The following is a 22,548-nucleotide window of genomic DNA, read 5'->3' on the forward strand; positions in this document are numbered from 1 at the left end:
ATGCTGGCTGCTGAGTGGGCCTCTCCCTCAGGGGCCCATGGGGCTCAGCCTTCGGGAAATCCCTGGGATCCCCTGGGAGGACACGGGCCAAGACGGGAGGCAGCCGTGATGGAGGACTCGCCCAGCCAGGGGGAGAGAGGTGGCTCGAGAGCACCCCTCCAGGGTCCCCAGGAAAGGAAGAGTCTCTGCTCACCTCCCCGCTGAGGGGAGAAGCCTTCACTGTTCACCATCACGCCCACAGAACGTGGCCTGTGCCCGCCTCCCAGAGCAGGCCATCCGAGAAAGAACAGCGGAGGGGCCCTGTGGCTGGCCTTTCTGCCATGTCCCATCTTAAGATGCCAAAGTCGCAGGACCCCATGGTGCCCGGGCATCCTGCCTCTTTGAGCCGCAGCATCTGCTGGGGGACAGGCCCTGCTTGGGGCGGGGGTGCTCATCTGGTCTGCCCAGGGCCACGGTGGGGAGGCCGGTCCAGGAGGAAGCCTGGGGTGGCTGCTCTGAGACGGTTTGCTTGGAGGAATCCCCTCATGAGTCTGGGCTGGGGGCCCTGGGTGCTGGTGCTGGGGGTGATTTTTCAGTGAGGACCCCAGGTGGTCAGCCCTGGAAGCACACACACTGCCTCTGGAGTGAGCAGGGACCAGGAGGCCATACAGGGTGGGCGGTTGTTGTTGTTGAGTTGCTAAGTCGTGTCCAACTGTTTGCAACCCCATGGACTGAAGCACACCGCTGCCAAGGGACTCTCAAGAGCCTTCTCCAGGGTGGGGTGGGGCACGAAAAACCGTGGCAGCACTTGGGGTGGCCAAGTGGTGGGCTATGAGGTCAGAGGGGGACAGGTCCTTACTGTCCCTGCGGGAGAGTGAAGTATCCAGAGTGACCCTGGGGGGCCTGGTTTGGGCAGTGGTGGTCCCGTTGATGAGGCTGCTGGGGGTGGATAGCTGGAGGACAGAAGTGGTTCTAACTGGGCGAACTCACATCCAGCTCCTAGTCCTTCCAGTTCAGGCGGTGCTTGGCCCCTGGAGGCCTGTAGCAAGCACTTGAGGGAGAGGAAAACACTGTCACCTGTGCAATCCCACTCCAGTCCAGGGACCTCCAGCACTGGGACCCCCACCATCCTGGGCCTGCTCCATCGGCCAGTCCTCCACCGACCCCAGCACAGAAAGCCTTCCAGCGGCCACACAAGATAAGGAGAACCTGCAATGGCTTTTCCACTCTGCCTGCTTTCCTTTTCTGCCTGCAGCCTGAGGTCTCTCTGGACCAGCGTGTGCGGCCACTCAGGCTAATCCTCCCTGTGATGACAAGTGACTTTTTGGCCATGTTTCTCTTCTATAAATGGGCCGTTCCTAAAATTACATGGCCTGGGTGCCCTGCCGCCCCTCCCGGCCTGCGTGTGTCCTCTTGGGTAAGAAGGCCAGCTTCACCCTCTGCAGGGTTTTTCTGGCTGATTGGCTGCAGGCTCTGGTTTTGAAAGATGTACCTAATATTCCACAGGAAACCAACCCAGTTTCTGCAAAGAGCCAAATGCTGTTGGATCAACTCTATGCAAATAGCCGTCTGCCCAGCTCAGCGGGGTCATTTGGCTCCAGCCCGAATAGTCCTCCCCTGGGGCCTCTTCCACTGCTCTTTCTGCTGACCCGGCATCTCAGAACTGCTTGTCGAAAGCTATGAGTGCTCTGGGTTTTTTTGTGTGTGTGTTTTGGGTTTTGGCCCACAAGGCATATGGGATTTTATCTCCCCTACCAGGGATCAAACCCACTCCCCCTACATTAGAAGGCAAAGTCTTAACCACTAGACTAACCAGGGAAGTCCCTAAAAATGATTTTCTAAACAGCCAACCAGATTCCGAGGAGGACACCCCCTGGAGGACTTGAAACCCACTCCGTGTCCCCAGCAGACACACGGGATACCCCAGTGGAGGGTTGGGGGCCCCACTGACTCAGACTTCTTCTGAAGGTCAGAACCAGTCTGGATTTGTTGCTCTCCAGACCCAAATCAGGGCAGTGTGTCCACCCAGACGCTCCTGTGTGGGCGGGGGCCCTGCTGCCCCCATGTCTGAGCTGCGGCCCCACTCCCTTGTGAGACCCCAGCCCGTCTGTGACCGCAGGGCACGCTCTTCCTTTAGGGGTCAGTGTGCGCCTCCCTACTTCCTCCCCTGGGAGCATGTAGTCTTTTCCTTTCTTGCATGATCTGCTTTTCATCCCTTTGAACCAAACATCCTGCTCCTCGCTACCCCAGCTTCTAAAGCTCCCATCACAGCGAGCACCCTGATGCAGACAGGGAAGGGGATGGGCAGTCCAGAGCCCGGCCAAGCGCCTCCAGATGGTGGCCCAAAGGGAAGGTGTTCTTGGGGTCCTGCTTGGGGAGGGGGGACAGGACTCTGACCTCTGTTAACTAGGAGACTATTTAGTGGTTCTCAGCTGGAAGCTCCTGGAACTTAGTAAAGGAACCATACCAGGTCCCACCCCCAGTCACCTGGGTGATGCTCTGGGGTCCCCAGGCCGTGCAGCCCGACTAAGAAGCGCTGTCTTTGAGGATGAGAGATGGTGGGGGCCCCAGAGGCATCTACGCTGGGGTTGTTGTCTCTGCAAGCTGGGGCCACGACCCCTGAAGCAGGGCACATTAGTTCATGTGGATGGCATTTCTCTGGGCACTGTGTGCAGAGGCTTTTATCAGATTCTCAGTGGGTTCCTTGTCCCCCAGCAAATTAGGTGTCCCCAGGGCAGTCCACGCCCATCCCTTTGGGTGGTTCTAGATCCAGTGTAAGCCTCTGGGGTTGACAAGCCTCGTGGATGATGTGCAGGTTTCTCTAAAGACCCTACATGCGCTAAAAGTTAGAGCCACTCAATGTGGTCAGGTTGGCTGTTTCCTGCTGCTCAGAATCTCTTCTTGGTAGTAGCATGTGCCTTTGATTAATAAGAAATGAGAAATGAATTATCACTTAATACACTGCGTTTGGTAGACAGAAGCCCTTCAAAACCTAAGATCCGTGGGAGAAAGTCATCAAAGGGGCCCTTGGTGATTAGAGGTTGGGAACCGCCGGCCTAATACACCCACATTGTTTGAGAGATGGAGACATGAGACCCAGAGAGGTTCAGGGACCATCTTTAGGCCACACAGCTAGTTATGCACAGTTGAGACCCTCAACCCCAAGCTTCTCAGGTGGACTGTAGGGGCAGAAAGAATATGTGCAGAATAGTTTGCCGGAAACCCTCTCTTGACACAGTCCCGCGAACCCAGTTGTAGGAAATCCCTTACTGGTCATGGAGGTTGTGTGGCCAGAGATAGCCCATGCGCTCAGAGGACTGGAAAGTCCATCATAGTCCAGGATTTCATCAGATCTAAGATACCATCAGTTGTAAGATACACCCTTGTTTTCTGTACCACGAGGCAGGAATGTTGCCTGTGTGGTTGCCAGATGCCATCAACCATAAGATGTATCTTGATCTTTGTTGTTGGTGTTCAGTCACTCAGTTGTGTCTGACTCTGGGACCTCAAGGACGGCAGCACACCAGGCTTCCCTGTCCTTCATTATCTCCTGGAGTTTGCTCAAATTCATGTCCATTGAGTCCGTGATTCCATCCAACCATCTCGTCCTCTGTCGTCCCCTTCTCCTCCCTCCCTCAGTCTTTCCCAGCATCAGGGTCTTTTCCAATGAGTCGGCTCTTCGAATCAGGTGGCCAAAGTATTGGAGCTTCGGCTTCAGCATCAGTCCTTCTAATGAATATTCAGGGTTGATTTCCTTTAAAATTGACTGGTATGATCTCCTTGCAGTCCAAGGGACTGCAAAAAATTTCGATCTTAAGAGATGTTACAATGTGAGAAAAAAAGTGTCATGGAATCAGAGCAGGTGGATTCCACTCAGAGCTGGTTCTCTTACCTGCTGGAGGTGCTAAGGGGGATAAAATGGTCCTTAGAGGGAAACCCGTGTATCTGAAAAGCAGGAGTGAGTCGAGAGCCTCCCAGCCCGGTGTGTGCAATCCCAAGTTGGAATACTCAGATTGGCCCCCAGCAGACCTAGATCTATGTCTCAGTCTTGAAACTTGGCTGTGCTCATGAGCACATTCTGGTCCCTCCGGCTTCCGTTTCTTCATGTGCAAAAGAGGGGAAATGTGTGCCCCCCCCTGCCTGCCCTGAGCCTCTGGACTCTTGTAAAGCTCGGAAGAGGACATAGGAAGTTGAGTCCGAGAGGCGCCTGGTGCAGACTCATGGTTAAGGAGCCCCCACCCACCCGCAGAGGTCCCCGTCCGGCCCCTGGAGGACACACACTCACACACAAGCACACACACTCTGCCCGGCATCACAGCCACAGGAAGGGTCCTTGAGCCTCACTGCAGGAGGGACAGGGCAGGTGTGTTCTCAGGGCCCCTTCCTGGGATCAGGGCTAGAAAGGATCAGTCAGCAAACAGGACTCCTCCCCTCCTGCTCAATGTCCTGCCGTCCCAGAGCGACTCCAGCCTGTGGGGGCATGTGTCCCTTCTGCCGAGGGGGCAGCACGGCTGAGCCACAGGCCAGGGCCCAGAACTGGAGCCAGCTCTGCCCCACGTCTCCCCTTAAAGGTGGCCCTCAGGTAGCTCCCCTTCTTCTGGCGGCCTGTCTTCCATTGGTAGAGCGCACGCAGGTAAGAAGCCCAGTTGTGTGGCCCCCAGGGCGATGAGAAGGGGGCTTGTGAAAGCGCCCCTCGGGGGACACGAGTGGCAGGACAGCAGGAGGGGTCCCCACGACTGAAGTGTGCCTGACTCGCGACAGGAACGCACAGGCATTGTGGTGGGAAGCAGGGGACTGGGGGGTCAGACCTGGATTCTCGCTCTGTCGCTGCTTCTCCCCTCGACCGTGGACAAGCTTCCTTTTCCCCATCTGCAAAATGGGCAGGCAGACCCTTTCCCCGGGCTCCTCCAAGGACCAAGCGAGTGGATAGGTGAGAAGGGCCCCGTGTGGAGTGGGCGCTCAGACCCCATGTCCCGCAGGTGGGAGGCGCCGCGGTCATGGCAGTGGGCGTCTGGACCCTGGTGGAGAAGAGTGGCTACCTCAGCGTCCTGGCCTCTAGCACCTTCGCCGCCTCCGCCTACATCCTCATCTTCGCGGGCGCCCTCGTCATGGTGACCGGCTTCCTAGGCTTCAGCGCCATCATCCGCGAGGACAGGGGCTGCCTCTCTGCGGTGAGTGCCTGCCCGGTCCTGCCCGGTGCCAGGGCAGAGGGGGCCACCCTCCTGGGGCCTCCAACCACCTGTTCCCCCCCATCCCCCAACCAGGCTCCGTGCTGAGAGCCCCACTCGGTGACACCGGCCCCGGCTCTGAGGCCTGCGGAAGGCTGCGGAGGGGCGGGTGGCCACGGGTCTGCTGTTTGCCACTGTCTCCAGGTTCTTATTAGGACCAAAGCCAGGAGGACACCTCGGTGGTGGTGGCAAAACTGCTCCCTCACCTCCTTCCCGTCTCCTCCTCTTCTTCCTCTGTCCAGGTTTTATCATGGCGATTTCCAAACATAGGCTAAAATGAAAAGAACATTTTCATGAAGCTCGTGTCATCACCCAGACTCACCTCCACGATCTCAGAGCCAATCCTCTCTGCCTGCACTGTCCCCCACCCCTGCCCCGCCCCGACCCGAGACCCTGTCAGTGCCTCAGGGTATACCTTGGAAATCAGGATTCTCTTTTTAGAAAGGGTACCGACAAGACCGTTATCATACCTAGAAACCATTAAGAGTCGTTCTTTATTTTATTTTATTTTTTTTAGAGTTGTTCTTTATTTTATTTTATTTTTTTTAGAGTTGTTCTTTAATATCATGAAATAACCAGGCAATTTCAGATTTCCCCCATTGGGCCATAAGCTATTCTTTTTTTGTTTTTTCAGTTTATTTGAATCAGGATGGAAGTGAGGTCTGTGTGTTAAAGTCGGTCAAGTTGTCCCTTAGGTCTCTCTGGGTCTCTCCGCTCCCCATCAATCTCTGACTCTTCCTCGCAGTGTATCTGCTGGAGGAATCAGGTCGTTGATGGCTCTGCTCCCTCCCCATCTGGACTTTCCCATGCCATCCCGATGCTGCTTTGGGAGTTGGATGTAGAAGCCTGGTCAGACTCAGGTGGGATTGTTCAGGCAGGTGTTTGTTTCATGGGTGAGGTGGCACAGGCTCCTTGACAAACACCCCCTGGGAAGCTGTGAAGACCGCCCCCTACCACCACCACTGCTGGCCCTGAGCACTAGGGAAGGAAGTCAGGGCTATACCCAAGGGGGCAGAAGCCGGAGTCCCACTCTGGACTCCCAGGCCTGACCCTCCCTCCCTCCCTCCTGGGCACCTGTCAACAGATCAGGTTCCGTGGGGCCCGGCTGGTGTCTCCCCCTTCATGTCCCCAACCACAAGCTCTGTGTGGGCAGTAATTAAAACATGTTAGTCACTCAGTCGCATGCAACTCTTTGCAACCCCATGGACTGTAGCCCACCAGGATCCTCTGTCCATGGGGTTCTCCAGGCAAGAATACTGGAGTGGATTGCCATGCCCTCCTCCAGAGGATCTTCTCTACCCAGAGATCGAACCCAGGTCTTCTGCATTGCAGATGGATTCTTTACCATCTGAGCCACCAGGGCAGGGGAGAGAGGCTGCAAAACATCCAGACATAGACAGGAAGGGCCAAGGCAGATCCAGTCTGAGTCTCAGTGAGGAACCAGGTTGAGCTACAGGGATCAGGTGACGGGAAGAAGCCTTGAGGTCAGTACCCACCCCCCGCCCCTCTTTACGTGTCCACTGCTGACCCAGCAGCCTGGGACCCACACATCCAGCCAGGGAGAGGAAGCTCCATCCGGAGGGGCTGAGCCCCGGGCCTCTCTCACCAGCTGTGACCTAGTTTTAGCTCTGGATGCAGCAGTGTACGTGTCCAGGCTCAGCGGGATGGCTCTCCGCTGCCTGGAAGAAGTTCTTAGTTCTGCTCTGAGGATCGCCCAGAGCAAGGTGCGGGCCGTGGGATATGGTGCCCGGGGAAGGGGGGAGCGTGAAGGGCCACAGGGACCAGCCTCCAGAGCATGGCTTTGACCTGACCTGTCCTTCCAGTCCTGGGTCGGGGGTGCCCTGAGCCAGCCTGTCCCCAACAATGTCCCGTACGCCTGAGTCCCAGAGAGCCTGCTGATGCCCCTGATCAGACCACTGTGAGCTGGATGAGCGAGAACACAGGGCCTGACTGAGTGACCAGGGATGCAGTGTGAGGGGGGCGGGGAGGTCCAGCTGTGATGGGACAGAGGCTTACAGGGGCTGGGGCCGCTGGGCTCTTCCCCTTGGCGCCCTTGGGGACCAGAGGAGAGCCAAGGGGTCCATAACCGACCTGCCTAGCGCCGACCGCAACCTCCCCTTCCTACACCGTCCATCTGTGAGACCTGTCCCGCCATCCAGCCTCCCCAATCACAGCCAGACTATCACGTGGTCTGAGACCTGCCCTGGGGTGGTAGGTGGGGGGAGGGGGGCAACCATGCAGGGAAGATGCAGAGACCCAGGAAGGCCAGAAGCTTGGGCCTGTGGCCTCGGCGCACACCTTTCACCCTTCTGGGTTTTGGAAGGTCAGCAAACAGACCTCTCATCTCCCTGGGCCTGGAGGCAGGACAGGGGGCCACAGGGGCTGCTGGACAGGCTGGTATGAGATGCCTTCCTCCTTCTCAGCCCCACCTTGACCCTCCTGCCTGTGTTCACTTCCATCCACACAGAACCGATGGTCTCTTTGCCCCAGCATCACTGACCAGACACTTCAAAGAGGCGTCCACTTGAAAGTGAGGTCAGGAGAAAGTACCTGTATGTGTGCGCGCATGCACACACACACACACACACACACACACCCTATCTAGGTGTGTGGAGCCCGGGGCTTACAGACAGCACACCTCAAAACCTGGTGTTTTCTTCCTTTGCTTTTCCGTGCCCGACCCTTGAAAGAATCAGAGACAGACCCAGTCTGGGGACTCAACAACAGGTGAGGGGTCAGACCCTGAGTCATCCAGCTGCTGGCCTATAGCCCCTGAATTACTGAGCATTGGAATGTTTTAACCAAGAAGACAGCTGTCAGATGTTTTTCCCCTGGCTAACCCAAATAGACATTTTAAAATCCAGGCTCCCATTTGAAGGCAAGTAGGGATGCTTAAGGCAGTTTAAAAGTGTTCTGTGGTTTCTGGAGTTTCCTTCCTGGTTTCATTTCTTTTCTCCCCCTCCACGTCTGACTTCCTTTTGAAACCTTGAGTCAGCTAAAAGGAGAAGTGCAGTGAGTGGAACTCTATACAAAGTTGTCCCTGAAGAGGAGAGGGGGAGATGCAAGACCAGGCATCCGAGGAATGTATGTCCAGCTTAGCTCAGGCCGAGGAAGGGGCCTGACATCAAAAGCTCCCCTTGAGCTGCCGGGCGAGGGCTGGCCGGCTCCCACAGGCACGGCATCTGTCCCGGCCCGAGCCCTTCCTCCAACACATCTGCAGCCCCTCAGAGTCACTTTCCCCAGAAGGAAACGTTCACTGGGGACAGGAATAGCACATCTTCGCTGGTGCCGAAATCATGATCAGCGAGGAGTCGGAAATCTGCAAAAGGGAAAAGGGAGCGGGGTTTAAATTATTCACACCAGCTCTTCTTTTTTAGCGCAGGCTGCGTGAATGAGCCAGGTCATTCAGGCCAGCCCAGTCCAAGACGATGACCGAGACAGATGCTGCCCTGATCGAATGCAAGGGATGTTTTTAGAGTTTTGAATACGGGCTCTGAACGCTCACATCTTCGGTCAGATGAAGATGAGAATGGGTGGTTCAGGCTCGGCTGGGTCTTCATCAGGGGTTCTTTTATATTTAGGGGAGTTGAAAGAAGAAGTTCTAGAACCGGTTTCTGAAAATGAGGGGACCCCAAGTTGCAGCACCTCCATCGGGCTTCGTTAACCTGGGTAGTCAGGGCTGGAGTAGAAACTGTGTCTGGTGCAGCCTGCTTGGGAACCCCTTGGAAGTCACCTGGCCCCTCCTGGCCACCTTCATGTCCCCATCCCCATACGGGGGGCTGGGGGAAGCATGAAGAGAACAAGGCAGTATTTTAGGTCTTAGGAAACGAGTCACCGCATTATATAAAGATCATCAAGTGTGGCTATAATTATCATTTGCATCACCAGCACCAGCTCCTTTGAGAAGGAGCCTAAATAAATGGAGTTATTCTTAGGGCCGTGACTCCCAGGGTCCCCGCATCTTGGCGGGGCCACTCTCTCCATAGAAGCAGGGGACAGAGGTGGTGCACAGGGTGCCTGCATCTCCATGTCCACGGTTTTGACCATGTCCTCCCCAGGCTGGTTTCTTTCTTTCTTTCTTTTTCTGGGGAGGGGCACCCCATTCAGTATGTGGGATCTTAGTTCCCCAAGTGGGGATCAAACCCGTGCCCCTCGCATTGGAAGCATGGAGTCTTAACCACTGGGCCTCCAGGGAAGTGCCTCCCCAGGCTGGCTTTTCACCCACTCCTTACATTGTCAGAGCCCCACCAGTCGCCCAACCAGTGGTCACAGCCTTGTCCGTTGGGCACTCTGATCTTGGTGTCACTGCCTGCGTGTGTCAAAGGAATGGGTCCTGCAGCTGAGGCTTGGGGAACCCCGACTCTGCCCCGTTAGAGAGGGCCTCTGCTTATCCACTTCGTTTGGAGCAGTGGAGGCGGGGAATGGGGAAGAGGACCCTTGCCAGGCTCTTGGGGAGGCAGGTATGAGTAGCCCCGGGAGCCATCCAGAAGGTGCCCCACGAGAGCCCCCACAGTCACCCAGGACCCCACTCTCCCAGCTGGGGCCTGGGCTGAACCCTGCTGTCCACCCCACCAGAACGGCATACAGTCGCCTTCTAGACTCAGTCCCTTCTTCTCAGATCCTCCCGTCAGCCTCCTCCCCACCAGCCTTGCTTAGTTTAGAGGCTGTGCAGGAAGGGGCTCCCTGGAGGCCAAGGGGTGAACCGCCCCACCCTCACCGCAGCCCAGGAAAAACAGACTTGCCCGAGGTCACACGGCCACCACCCCAGCTTGGTCCAGGCCCTTCCCCTGCCCCAACCGCTGCTGTCCCCACCTCCTGGGGAACTCCCACACAGGGAGTGGGCACTCAGCTTGTCATAACTTAGGGCCTGTGGTTGGCGTCCCAGGTGCAAAGGGAAACAGGGGTGAGGACTGGAGTCCAGTTACCTGGCTGCCTGCCACCTGGCCCCTGGGAAGTGGGGGTCAGGCTGCAGGGCGCTGGGGTGCAGGGGTCAGCTGTGAGTGCACCAGAGAAGCACTTTGGCTGAGTTGGAGATGAGTCTAACGCAGCTGGAGCTTCCCAGGTGGCGCTAGAGGTAAAGAACCCACCTGCCAATGCACGAGATACAAGAGATGCGGGTTCAGTCCCTGGGTAGCAGGTCGGGGGGCTCAAGGCAACAGTTGCTATGGGCCTTTGTCAGTTCTGGAGATGAGCTTGGTGTGGCACTCTGCATCTGTGGCCTTGGTCTAGGGCTCCACACGAATCTTATTCCACAAGCAAGCGCCCAGCAAGGATGGCCCAGTGAGGGCTGGCCGTGGAGCAGAGCTGATGTGGAGAGGAAAAACTCCCCTCCCAGCCTGGCCCTCTCTCTGCTCCCAGCCCCTCAAGTATACCCCTGCTCCCAGCCCCTGAGGTATACCCCTCAGGTATACCCCACAGGTATCAGCATCAGACAGGAACTAGAGCACACCCCGGCGTCCTGCCGAGCAGCCCCGGCCAGGTGGAGTCACTATGGCTGGGCTGTGAGCCCCGGGTTGGGGCCAGGAGGGTAGAGGTCACCTTCATCCTTCCAACAGTGACATTTTGTTACTGGAATGGCTCCAGGCTCCAAAATCCATGTCCTCACTTTTCTGCACGAACAAGTAGGCAGCTGCGCCCCTGAGCCCTGACTGCCTCCAGCCGGCAGTTAATTGCCAGCAAATAACGTGGCCTGAGGTCACTGCTGCTCAAACAGCTGGCTCTGTCTTTTCCGGTCCAGCCTCTTTGGCTGCTCCAAGCTCCCTGACCCTCCCACGGCCGTGATCAGATCGCACAGCCAAGCTGGGGGCTGCAGGCCGGCTCTTCTTCTTCCTGAGACTTAAGCTCGGCTGCACCTGACTCTGCTCTCTCCCCGCTGCCCTGAGTCAAGCCGGCCGGTGTCTCTGCCTCACCCCCACCTGCCTGGACACCGAGCCAGCTGTGGCTTGGTCTCCATCCCTGACTATGCTAGTGTGGAGGAGACAGAGGAGAAAACCTTTGGCCAAGGCCCCTTTTTTATGGCAGAAGCAGTTCCGTGGAGAAATTCCCAAAGTCCAATGGTACAAAGTTCTTAAAACTGACCTCAAGGACAGCACCAGCTAGGCTAAGCTGCCCAGTCTCGTGGACACCAAGTGAATCCACCCCAGAAACTATATCTGGGGCTCAGCTTGCCCCAGATATAGGCAGGGTTAGTCCATCTGAAAACCCAATTAATCACCTTAATGTCACAACGAGGAATATTTTTGCATGGTTCCTGTGGAGTCTCTCATTAAAGAAGGTATCAGTTTGGTTCAGAAAGGGTTGTGCTGTTTCAACTTCATTTGGAATCCATAGCTTAAGAAACCATCTACCTTTTCTTCCAGTACAAACTACTCCATTAGAGAATTAAAGAAAAAAAAATGTTAGTAGATGGTACATGGTGGAGGTGAATGTTTGGGTCCTGTTCTGTCTTAGCAGGCTGGTCCGTTCTGTGACTGGGCTCCAGTCTGGCATGTTTGGAAGGGGCCTGTCTTGATGGAGGGCTCTGGAGCAGAGGTTCTGAGAGCTGTCCTTGGAAATCTCATTACTGGTTTCTATCAGATCAAGATTTGGGGGGTCAGTTCTGGAAGGATGAGGGGCAGGGCTGAGTACAGGATTGGGAGGCGGTCACAAAACTCAGCAAGGGGCAGGAGTCTGGGAGGAGTGGGTTTGGGTGAGCTTCTTTCACCCTGAAGAGCAAGAGGACAGGACGAGATGCAGGTCAGAGCCAGAGGGTGAACATCCCCAGGAGTCGGACAGGCCTGAGTCCCGGGAGTCAGATGGGGTCAGGAGGAAGGGTGTGGCCACGAGGTCACGGTCAGGACCTTCTGGCTCGGGGAGGGCTTTGCGGAGGCCTTACCCGAGCCCAGACTAGACGGCGCTCAGCTGCACACACAGATGTGGTCAGGGCGGCAAACCCAGGCAGGACCGGCAGAGACCGAGGCATGCCTGGTGTGCACACGAGGGGTGTAGCTCAGCTGGGCAGTCACTGGACTCGGAGGGTCAGACTGGGCTGAGCAGAGTGAACGGGATGGACATAGACATTCAAGCAGGGGCTGTGACTCCAGCACAGGCGTGAAGGCTCAGGGCCCTTCGGGAGGAGGTGGGCTGCCCAGGGCGAGGCGTGCCTGGCCTGCCCGGAGGGTGCTCAGGCTGGGGGCTGACTGGTGGTTGGAGAGAGACCTCCTGTGCCTAGTTTCCCCTCTGCCTCTTGTCACCACCCTCTCCTGATGCCCGGCATCCCCCCAACCCTGACCCCCACCATGAGCTCAGCCAGCCCATCTGCCCGCCACCCCCCATGCTGTCAGCCTTCAAGGAGACCCAGTGGGGTCAGCACCGAGCTCTGCAGCCGGGATCCCTGGATTCAATTCCAGACTTGGCATGACCTCGGTCAAACTGTAACCCCTCCATGCACACGTGTGACGCTGGGGCCATAGAGCCGTGTGACGAACAGGGTCGTGCAAGGAGCACCTGCTGGGCGTGCTTGGGGAGCACCTGGGTGGATCAGGCACTGATTCTGCCCAGGGAGGGCTAATTTGGGTTTTGGGGGTTGTTTTGGTATAGGGGATCCTGCCCACCACTCCCATATAGAAAACCTGCCTTTCCCCTGTTCCTGAGAAGGCGGCACCCGTCAACAGTTATCACCCACTAAGCCACAGGCTGGGAATTCTGGTGGCCTCATGGGGATGGTAGGCTTGGGGTCCATGACGTCCTGACTCACGTTGAAATACGACTTCTGCAAATGACTCACAGGGGATCTGAGAACTTTTTACTGCCTTTTGTTAATAATTCCAAACTAACACCAAACCAGATTTAAAGGGGACACACTGTAGCTTGAGAACCTTCTTCATGCTTCCCAGAATCAGGTACTAAACACAGACCTTCAGGGCCAGCCGTTTCCCAAGGACCCACCTGGGGACCCCAGAGTGCCCCCCAGACAGCAGCATCTTCTCTGCACTCCAGGTCCCACGGTGCCCTCAGCTGAAGCCATATAGACGTCCCTCATCCTTCCCTGAATCGTGGTCAGCAACCTCCTGCCGTGAAGGTGCCCTCCCAGGCAGGTGCAGGGTGAAACCCCTCACCTGCTTCTCTGTGTTGTCTCAGGCTTCTCAGGGCCCAGACAACCTTCCTCAGACACGTTTTTGCCGTGTCTCCCATAATACTTAGAGGCACACACGCAAATCAAGTCCCAGCAGCAGCCTCAGAGCCAGAAGGTAAATGTGTGAGTCAGAGCTTCTCAGCGGCCTTGGCACCGGTGACATTTAGGCCAAATCATCTTTGCCATGGGACCTGCCCCATGACCGTGTCCCCGGGGCCTCTGCCCACTCGAAGCCAACAGCACTCCTTCTGCAAGTTGTAACAACAACAACAACAAAAAATGCCTCTGGACATCGCTGGTTGTCCCTGGGGGCAGAATCATGCCAGGTGGAGAAGTTTTGGCATAAATTAAACTAAAGCCACAGTTCCACGCCATCCGCACATCAGAAAAGGATTAAGCTGCTGCCCCCACGTGTGGGTTGCAAGCTGTGGCCAGTTCCCCATCTCACAGGCGCGCTCCGTGAGAAGCTCACTTACAGGTCTCTTTTTGGAGCTGTTTTCCGAGCCTGGCGACCCAGCTCTGCACCAGGCCCTGAGGAAGAGCCAGAGGAGCCTAAGAGAGGGGCCCGCTCCCCAGGGGCTCACAGCCACCTGGGGAGAGAGTGCAGTAGCACTGACGCAGCCTCCAGAGAGCGGTGGGTGAAGTCACGTCCCTCACCCAGTGGAGGCCACTCACACACCTGGGGACTGCTGCGTGAGGACCCAGAGGTGGGCAGGGGGAAGCCACAGTGGAGGACCAGTGCCTGGTCAAGGGGAGAAGGGGCCAAACAGGCGTTGTCGGGAGACGGAGCAGGTGAAGTGCTGAGGCACTGGGGCTAGGACCCAGGGTGGGCTCGTGGGGGGCTGTGATGAGTTGCACGTGGAAGGCCAGGTAGGCCTGCCTGGGACTCCAGGTAGGGAACAGGGCAAAGAAAGTCTGGGAGGCTGGGCCTGGATTCAGGGACCATCTACACAGACTTTTGTGCCGTGGGAGTGCTAAGATGATGTGGCTTGACCAGGGGAGTCAGGGCAGGCTTGGTGGAGTGCAAAGTGGGGTGCAAAGATGAAGCGTGTTACAGCTCATGGCCCCCAGTGGCAGAGCACCCCCCCCCGCCCCCGCCTGGCTCCCCATGCCCAAGCTGCAGCCAGCCCCGCTCTAGAAGCCGGACTGCCAGGCTCCCTGTGTGGGAGGATCTCTGTGCAGGAGGGTCCCAGTGAGCACGACCCTTCCCCACCCCCAGGGACTGTCACCCTGAGCTGAGACTCAGGGCCTCCCCCGCGCAGGTGAGTGACACGCCTGCAACCACCAAAGCTGCTGCCTGGAGCCGGCGCCCTGCCCACTGATCACCCCGCCACTGGCACCCGCTGTCCATCCCACAGAGCCCCGGCCTGGCCCTCACTCCCCTTGCAGAGGCATCTTCACATCTGGAGCGCAGGTGGGAGGGAGCCTGGAAGCGTCTCGGGAACGCCCCCGTCCCTCCTGACAGCTCTTGCAGGTCGCAGGTCGGGTAGCACGTTTGACACTCGCTTGATGCCTCAGGGTGGTTTTGAGTGGCTGGCAGGTACTCATTTAGCTTGCCATCCCGTCAGGATGTGGCTGGGTCCCCTCCCTTCCCATCAGCCCTCCGCCCCAGCCCAGCTTCGGGAGCAACTGTGGCAGCGATGTCCCAGGGGCAGCACGGGCCACCCTCCCACGTGATCCGTGGCTAGAGGGGCGCTGGGCCTCCCAGCACCGAGGGCCCCGGTGTGCACTCAGGAAGCCTGGGAGCGGTCACTGCGAGTAGGGGCCAGGTGGCAGGAGGGTGGTCTCAGTAACCGGTGGGCAGGGGAACAGGGGCTGTCACCCGCTAGAGGAGGGTGGCGGGGGCGGCAGGCTAGTGCCGTCATCCCAACCACTGGTTCAGCCGCACAGGCCTGGCTGCAGGGGCTTATGGGGGTGGGAAGGCTGGTTCCAACCCCCCACTCACTGAGCTACATCATCTGCTTCACACAAGGCACCAGGGCCCCCCACGTGGAGCCAAGCCGGTGGCTGAGCCTGGACTCGAGCCTGGACGTCAGCCGACATCCCATCACTGCTCCTTGGGTTTCCAGGCCCTGTATCCAGGTCCCGTATCCCAGAGGTTCCTCCAGCAGCAAGGGCGCATCCACAGACCTGTGAGATGCCTCCAGCCTTGGCTTATCTGGACACTGTTCCACTTATGCGGGGACCCCTTCATCCAGACTCCTCCCCGTGGCAGGAAAGGTCCACGGGACCCTCATGGAACCTGCTGCTCCCGTCCCCACCTCTCATTCAGCCATCTAGGAGCCTGGAGAGCCCCGTGCTTCCACCCAGAACCCGCATGGGCATGAGGGTCCCGTGAACCTGGCCTTGCTTCACATCCTCGCCGAGGGAAGGCCGGGGCTCCTGGCCCTGCTGGGGGATGGACAGAGCTCAGACATGCAGGCTTTCCCGGAGCAGCACTCACCCTGAGGCGGGGTGGGAAGGGGGCCAGGGACCCCCGCTGTGCTCTTGCCTCAGGCCCCACCCCACCCATACTTGGGACCCTGCTGGCAGCTCTCATGCTGGGAGGGCAGGGCCCAGGGAGATGCCTGTGAGTAGGGGGGGTGATTTACTCACCCTGAAAGGACTGGCTCTCGGTGGAGAGTTCCTCCTCTGTGCCAGCTGCCTCAGGGGCTAGGAGGTGGTCAAGCTAGCCCTGCAGCCCCATGGACTGGCATCACCCCGGAACTGGCTTCCCGCTTTCTGCCCTCCTCCCGTCCCCTGCCTGATGAGCCCTGGTTGCCACATTCACCCCCAGGCCAAGCCTTCCCTGGAGTCCAGTGACCCAGTGGCTAGTGGGTGGGCAGTTCCCCCGGGGAGAAGGAGGCGGCACCAGCCAGTGATGGGGGAGGGGCCTCTTCCTTGCCGTCCTCCTCTCTCCCCCTCCCTCCTCCCCATCCTCCCTCAGCCCCTTCCCTGTCCCTCCCGGCCACACGGGTCTGGCAGGCATTCCCAACCCCTCGGCTCCTGCAAGAACACCGCAGGACAGGCAGTGACACCAGGCAGGGATGGGAGAGGGTGCAGACCCGTCCTCCCGCGGTCACCATGCGTGCACAGCCTGGAACCCAGCCGGCAGGGCTGTGACGGGCAGAGCGGTGCTGAGGGGCGTTTAGAGCCCCGGCAGGGCCCTGCAGAACTGGAAGAGGACAGGACAGTGCCTTTCCCGGGATCTCCGCTTTGCTGTTTCCCAGCCTCAGCTGTTGCTGCCTAGCCGGTCTCAATATACTCAGCCTCACCTCTCTCTCCACTCCCTGAACTCCAGCCCCACCTCCCCTGAGCGCTGTACTCCCTTCAGGCTTCCCCATGCTCTCCCCTCCATCTAGAATGTGCATCCTTTCTCCTTCACCTGGCATCTCATTCTCAGAGATGCTACTCGGGTGTCACCTCCTCCAGGAAGCCCACTCTGACTGCTCCCCCCAATCCAGGGCCTCCCATAGTTTTTAGAGCTTGCCCCATAGTAGCATTTATAACACTACGTCATGATCACATACTTATCTGTCCCCGCCACCAATAATTGAGGGCAATAATTGCCTTACTCTACCATACCTGGCATATGGTAAGTATTTAACAAACACTGGATGTGTGCTCAGATTAATGAACTGATAGCAGATCAGTGCGTGAAAGGTTGAGAGGGGAACTCCAGGCTGGCAGCCAGGAGAGATGGGTGTGTCCAGAAGATGCTCTGAGGGATGGGGGTCCCCGTTGTTCTGGGGAAGTGTTTGTCAGGGGTCCTGAGGGGCCAGCTGGCCGCCCAGGCCTGACCCTCCCCCCGTGACTGCCTTCTCTCCTTGCTTCTAGTATTTCTGCCTGTTGCTGGTGATCTTCCTCGTTGAGCTGGTAGCGGGCGTCCTGGCCCACGTGTACTACCAGAGGGTGAGTGGAATGCCCTCCTTGTGTTTACTTTCCCCATTGGCACCCCCAGGAGGGGACCACAGTGGGAGGGGCGAACAGGGGCAGGGAGGCAGCGATACATGGGTGGTCCCAGGCCTCCCCTGCCCGCTCTGGACAAGGAAGAAGTGATCAGACTCCTCCCACTGGGCAGTCTGTGACTCAGGGGTGATACTCAGCTCTTACATACGGATGACCACATTGTCCTTTCACACCAGCGCCCATGTGACTGACAGATATGCTCAGATAACTGTGTAAATATTTTGAATGCATGCTTGCATGCTCAGTCGTGTCTGACTCTTTGCGACCCCCATGGACTGTAGCCCGCCAGGCTCCTCTGTCCATGAAATTTTTCAGGCAAGAATACTGGAATGGGTTGCCATTCTCCAGGGAATCTTCCCAACCTGCGGATTGAACCTGTGGTTTGCATTGCAGGCAGGTTCTTTACCACTGAGCCACCAGGGAAGCCCTATTTTGAATATCACCTTGTAATCAAAATGAAAATCAACACATACAGACAGCCCTCCATATTCATGGGTTCCAGATTCACAGATTCAACCAACCTTGGATCAAAACTATTCAGAAAAATGTTCCAGAAAACTCCCTAAAGTAGAACGTGAATTTGCCATGCACAAGTGTTTATGTAGCATTTACATTGAATTTACAGCTGTTACTACAGTGTTTACATGGCATTAGGTATTATCAGTAATCTAGAGATGACTCAAGTATACAGGAGGGTGCACATAAGTGATATGCAAACACTGAACCATCTTATTTAAGGGACTTGAGCATCCATGGAGGATCCATGCTGGCCCTGGAACCAATCCCTGGATACCAAAGGATGATCTAAAGTCACCTGGTGCTCGGCCTCCCCTTTGCCATCCCATCGGCCTGGAACTGTGGCCCCCCACCTGTCTCCCATTTCCATCTATCACACTCTGCCCTGACACAGGATAACAACATTTGCAACACCATCTTCACAGATCCTGCCTTCTGTGTAGCCTCCTTCCCATGGTCCTCTGGTCCTGGGCAGTCAGAGAGGGCTTCCTGGAGGAGGTGACACCTGAGTGGCATCTCTAAGGATGAGATGCCAGGTGAAGGAGGCATGGCCTTAGAGGGGTCTGGGGGCTGTCGGTGGGTGGTTCTGCTAACGCACCTTCCCTCTCCATGATCCTCAGCTGAGCGATGAGCTGAAGCAACACTTAACACGGACCCTGGCCGAGAACTACAGGCAGCCTGGCGCTGCGGAAATCACAGCATCTGTGGACCGTCTACAGCAGGATGTAAGCATCGCCCTGGGGCCTGAAAGCCACGCAGACATGGTTGCCATCCTATCTCTGTCCCTGCCCGTCTGTGTGACCCTGGGCGAGTTACTCACCTTCTCTGAGCCTAACTTGCCATGTCTCTGAAATGAAGGCTCACAGGGTGTGAGAGCATTAACTGCAGTCCCCTAGGTAGAAGGCCCTCCCATGTGACAGTGCTTCCTGGATCCTGGTTCGCTCCTTTCTCCCCTTCCTCTGCATTCCCCTCTGGGTACCTGGTGGGCAACAAGCTGGCCGTGCCAGGATCCAGGCTCTTCCCATCAGCAGGGCCTCCTCCTTCCTCCCTGGGGAACTGACGGCCACGGCTCCGGGAGAGTGAACTGAAACAGGCAGAGTGTTTTAGAAAAGCAACTGCAAGAATTTCCCAGTTATGAGCTATCAGGCAGAACTCGGGGAATGGGGGGGGAGGGTCTCTCCTTGCCAAGAAGGGACTTGCATTCCCCCAGTGAGGCCCACAGTCCTGCAGAGGTCGGGGAGGGGCACGTGGACCTCAGGCCAACACTGTCGCCACTGGCCACACGTGGCTCTTTACATCCAAAGGTAAGACCTCGGCCTTATTCAGCACTCACACCGGCCCTTCTGGTCAGCACTGATCTGCCCGTGCAGAGGCCTCTGGAACACTTCTGTGTCCTGCAGGTCTGGGGGCGCCGAAGCTTAAAGGCCTGGATGGGGGACACCTGAGCTTCTGGCAAGACTGAATCACTGTCCTGGGCGTCCTATCTCCCTGGATGACCAGGAACCCACGCCCTGGTGGTTTGGCGCTGCCCTGGGCCTGCCACACAAGGGTACACAGCCCCCCTCCTGCGAGGACCTGCCAGCACCCACCCCCGCCCACCCGTCTTCTCCCAGATCCCCCCTGCCCCCAGGACACCCAGCACAATCTCCCTAAAGGACATGGGTGGCCCAGAGAGATGGCCAGCAGTGTTCCTACAGCCAGTTCCCCACTTGTCTGGAGAGAAGCCCCCCACCGCCCAGAGCCAGCTCCCTGCTCAAAACAGGGAAAGCAAAAAGTCTCCAGCAAATAGGGATGAGGTTAGGGTCTGAATACTGTCCTGCGGCGGCCCCAGCTCCCTCCTCACCTCCAGCCTCTGCCTCTCCCCTCCAGTTCAAATGCTGCGGGAGCAACAGCTCAGCCGACTGGCTTCAGAGCAACTACATCCTGTCCCCGGAAGCCGAGGGCCGCCGGGTGCCGGACAGCTGCTGCAAGACGGTGGTGGCACGCTGCGGCCAGCGGGCACACCCCTCCAACATCTACAAGGTGGAGGTGAGTGCCGGTCCCGCGGAGCCTGGAAAGGCCGGGCAGGTGGGCGGGGTGGTGGAGATCACACTGACTCTCTGACCATAAGACGGCGGTGGGCCTTCAAAGGTCCACGCAAAGTCTGGGGGCTGCAGCTGCTCCAGGAATATTTGAGGACACCATGGCGTGCCCCTGGGTCACCTAAGAAGCCTATGGGCACTTGAGAGGCTAGACCTGGCCCTTTAAGTGTCTGGCCTCCCTCGGTGGGGAGCAGCCCCCACCAGTGCCCCTGGGTCACCTAAGAAGCCTATGGGCACTTGAGAGGCTAGACCTGGCCCTTTAAGTGTCTGGCCTCCCTTGGCGGGGAGCAGCCCCCACCAGACTTTCCTCCCCATCCTCACCCACGTCCAGGCCAAGGTGTGTGTGTGACCTGCTTACCTGCCTTCCAGGGAGGTTGCATCAGCAAGCTGGAGCAGTTCCTGGCTGACCACCTGCTGCTCATGGGGGCCGTGGGCATCGGGGTGGCCTGCCTGCAGGTGAGTTGGAGCGAGGATTCTAGGGGGGGTGGTGTCTGGAGCCCCGAACCCCTCTCTTGCTGGCTGAGATCTCAGATCCTGGCCCTCTGCCCGCCCCTGCCCAACCTGCACTCTCCTCTCCCATCTTTCCCCTCTGCAGCCAAGGTCACTCTCTTCCCCCAGAAAACATGAAGGAAAAGGCCCTGGGGGCCACCTTGAACTTGTCAGGAGCAAAGACCTGGGAGGATTGGGAGTGTGGGTGCAGGTATGTGCATGCACTCTGTGTGTGCACGCCGGCCTGCCGTGGTGTGCGTGGGGTCCGTGGGTGTGTCTGCATGTACCCAGGTGTACGTGGTGGGGGCTGGATGCACGTATGTGTTTAGGTGTGCTGTGCATGTGTGTATATGTCCGTGCATGGACACGCATTCATTCCTCTGTGTGTGTGATGTGTGTGTGTGTTTACTCCTGGGGAGGTGTGCACCCCTATGTACACCCAGCTGTGTACTCCAAGGATGAGTGATGCTTTGGCTCCATTTGATTGCTCACACCCCTCCCCCAGCCACCACCCAGGGGTCCTGTGGAAGGTGGAGGGAGTGGACTCAGGAGGGGCAGATGCAGTGAGTAAGGGTTCTGCAGGCCCACCTCGCCTGGCACAGCTAGAGTAGTTGATTACCCTCAAAGTGTCACCCCCGAATCCCCATCCCAGGAGGTCAGAGCAGAGGCCGGCATCACAGGACCCGTCCTGTCCAGCCCCTGCTCTGGTGCGACTTGAAAGGTCACTTCCCCACCCCTCAGGGCCTTCATCCGCGGCGAGCAGCTCATTCCCAGCCACGAGAGGTGTCAGTGGGAAAGGGGGTACCTGATTCATGGAAGGCCTCCCTGAGTGCTCTCCTCCAACCCTACCACGGCTAGAGTCTATCCAGGCCAGCAGATCAGAGGGCCAATGGCCTGAGGGTCTCACTCCCTGAGCTGGCACCAGGCCCCTGGCTCCTGGTCCTTTGTTTTCCCAGGCTCTGTCCCTAATGCAGGGTCCGTAGAGAGTTGGGGTGGTGGTGGCCGTTAGCTTGGGAGCCTCCCTGGATAGGGTTCCTTCTGATCACCATCTCCACCTGTGCACCCAGGGGACCTGGCTGCCTCCCAGGGTGGGTGGGAGATGGCCCAACCTAGGGCTGGCTATTCCATCTCTGAGCCTCGGTTCCTCATTTGTAAACGGGGCTGGTCATACCAAATCAGGGAGCAGAGGGCACGGTGCACGTGCAGTAGTGACAAGTGTGCACGTCAATCACTCGGCTCATCGCAAACGGACTACAGCTGCTCAGGAAACGGTACCCACCACCAAGTTATCATTTGCACGTGGGCATGGCATCTCTCAAGAGAGCCGGTGGTTTCCTGGCCAGACCAGCCCGTCCCCTTCACCCCCCGCTCAAGTGCAGGCACAGCGTGTCTGGGCGCACGCACACGGCCCCGTCGTACCTACCCAGGCAGGTCTCCTGCCCAATGCACTTACCCCCGGGAGCTGCCAGCCTGACTGGGGACGGGGTGTGCCTCCCTCACCCCAACTTTCCGGACACCTCCTGCCAACTTCAGGTGTTAGGGGCCTGCTCTGCGGACACTGACCGGATCTGGGCTTCACTCTCCATCCATTTCCTCCTGACCTCTGCCCTCAAAAGCCTGAAGCTGAAGACAAGGGCAGTGAGGCCAAGGGCAGGGAATGGGATGACCACCGAGCCTGATGTCAGGCAAGTCCAGCCGAAGGAGTAACTCCAAGGAGATCGGGTCACCAGGCGGGGCTCACAGCCTTGCATTGACTCCACCATGGGCAGCTCATCCTTCACAGCGCCCTGCAGAAATGTGCTCCTGTCCCCGAGAGAGTGTCACCAGGCCACCACCAGGGACCCATCCCTGGCCATTTTCTCTGTCCATTCCATCCATTCTGCTGCAGCAACCAAGCCTCGGGCTCCATCGCCCCCTGCCGTCCAGTGCTGGAACTACCGCCCGGCCTTGAGGGGCTCAGGCCAGCTGGGCCTCCAGGCTGTCATTCTCCACCCGACACCCACAAACCTTCCCCGCTCACAGGGACCTAGCACTTTAGAGATCCCCGGGAGATACGAGGCCAAGATGTCCTCTCCCCCTGCCTCCAGGAACGGGGTGGGAAGGTCATGCCTGGGAGTTGGAGGCCCCCGTCATAGACGGAGCTTCCTCTTCCATGTGATCTGGGGGGAGCCACCCTTCCTCCAGAGCCTCAGTT

The 22,548-nt window shown here is 58.0% G+C and overlaps 1 protein-coding gene across 4 annotated transcripts in view; it reads left to right on the plus strand.

Moving 5' to 3' along the window:
• Window positions 1-22,548, plus strand: part of TSPAN11 (tetraspanin 11) — a 64,706-nt gene that overhangs the window by 36,158 nt on the left and 6,000 nt on the right. For 3 of the 4 annotated variants that reach the window (XM_065942692.1, XM_065942683.1, XM_065942700.1), the window contains 5 exons: window positions 4,959-5,150; window positions 17,137-17,211; window positions 18,405-18,509; window positions 19,654-19,812; window positions 20,235-20,321. In XM_065942692.1, coding sequence (XP_065798764.1) covers window positions 4,959-5,150; window positions 17,137-17,211; window positions 18,405-18,509; window positions 19,654-19,812; window positions 20,235-20,321 — 618 coding nt within the window. The remainder of the gene's footprint in view (window positions 1-4,958; window positions 5,151-17,136; window positions 17,212-18,404; window positions 18,510-19,653; window positions 19,813-20,234; window positions 20,322-22,548) is intronic. The other variant, XM_065942708.1, reaches the window with a different exon arrangement.

Source organism: Muntiacus reevesi, chromosome 1 (genome assembly GCF_963930625.1).
Source record: "Muntiacus reevesi chromosome 1, mMunRee1.1, whole genome shotgun sequence".
Lineage (NCBI taxonomy): Eukaryota > Metazoa > Chordata > Mammalia > Artiodactyla > Cervidae > Muntiacus > Muntiacus reevesi.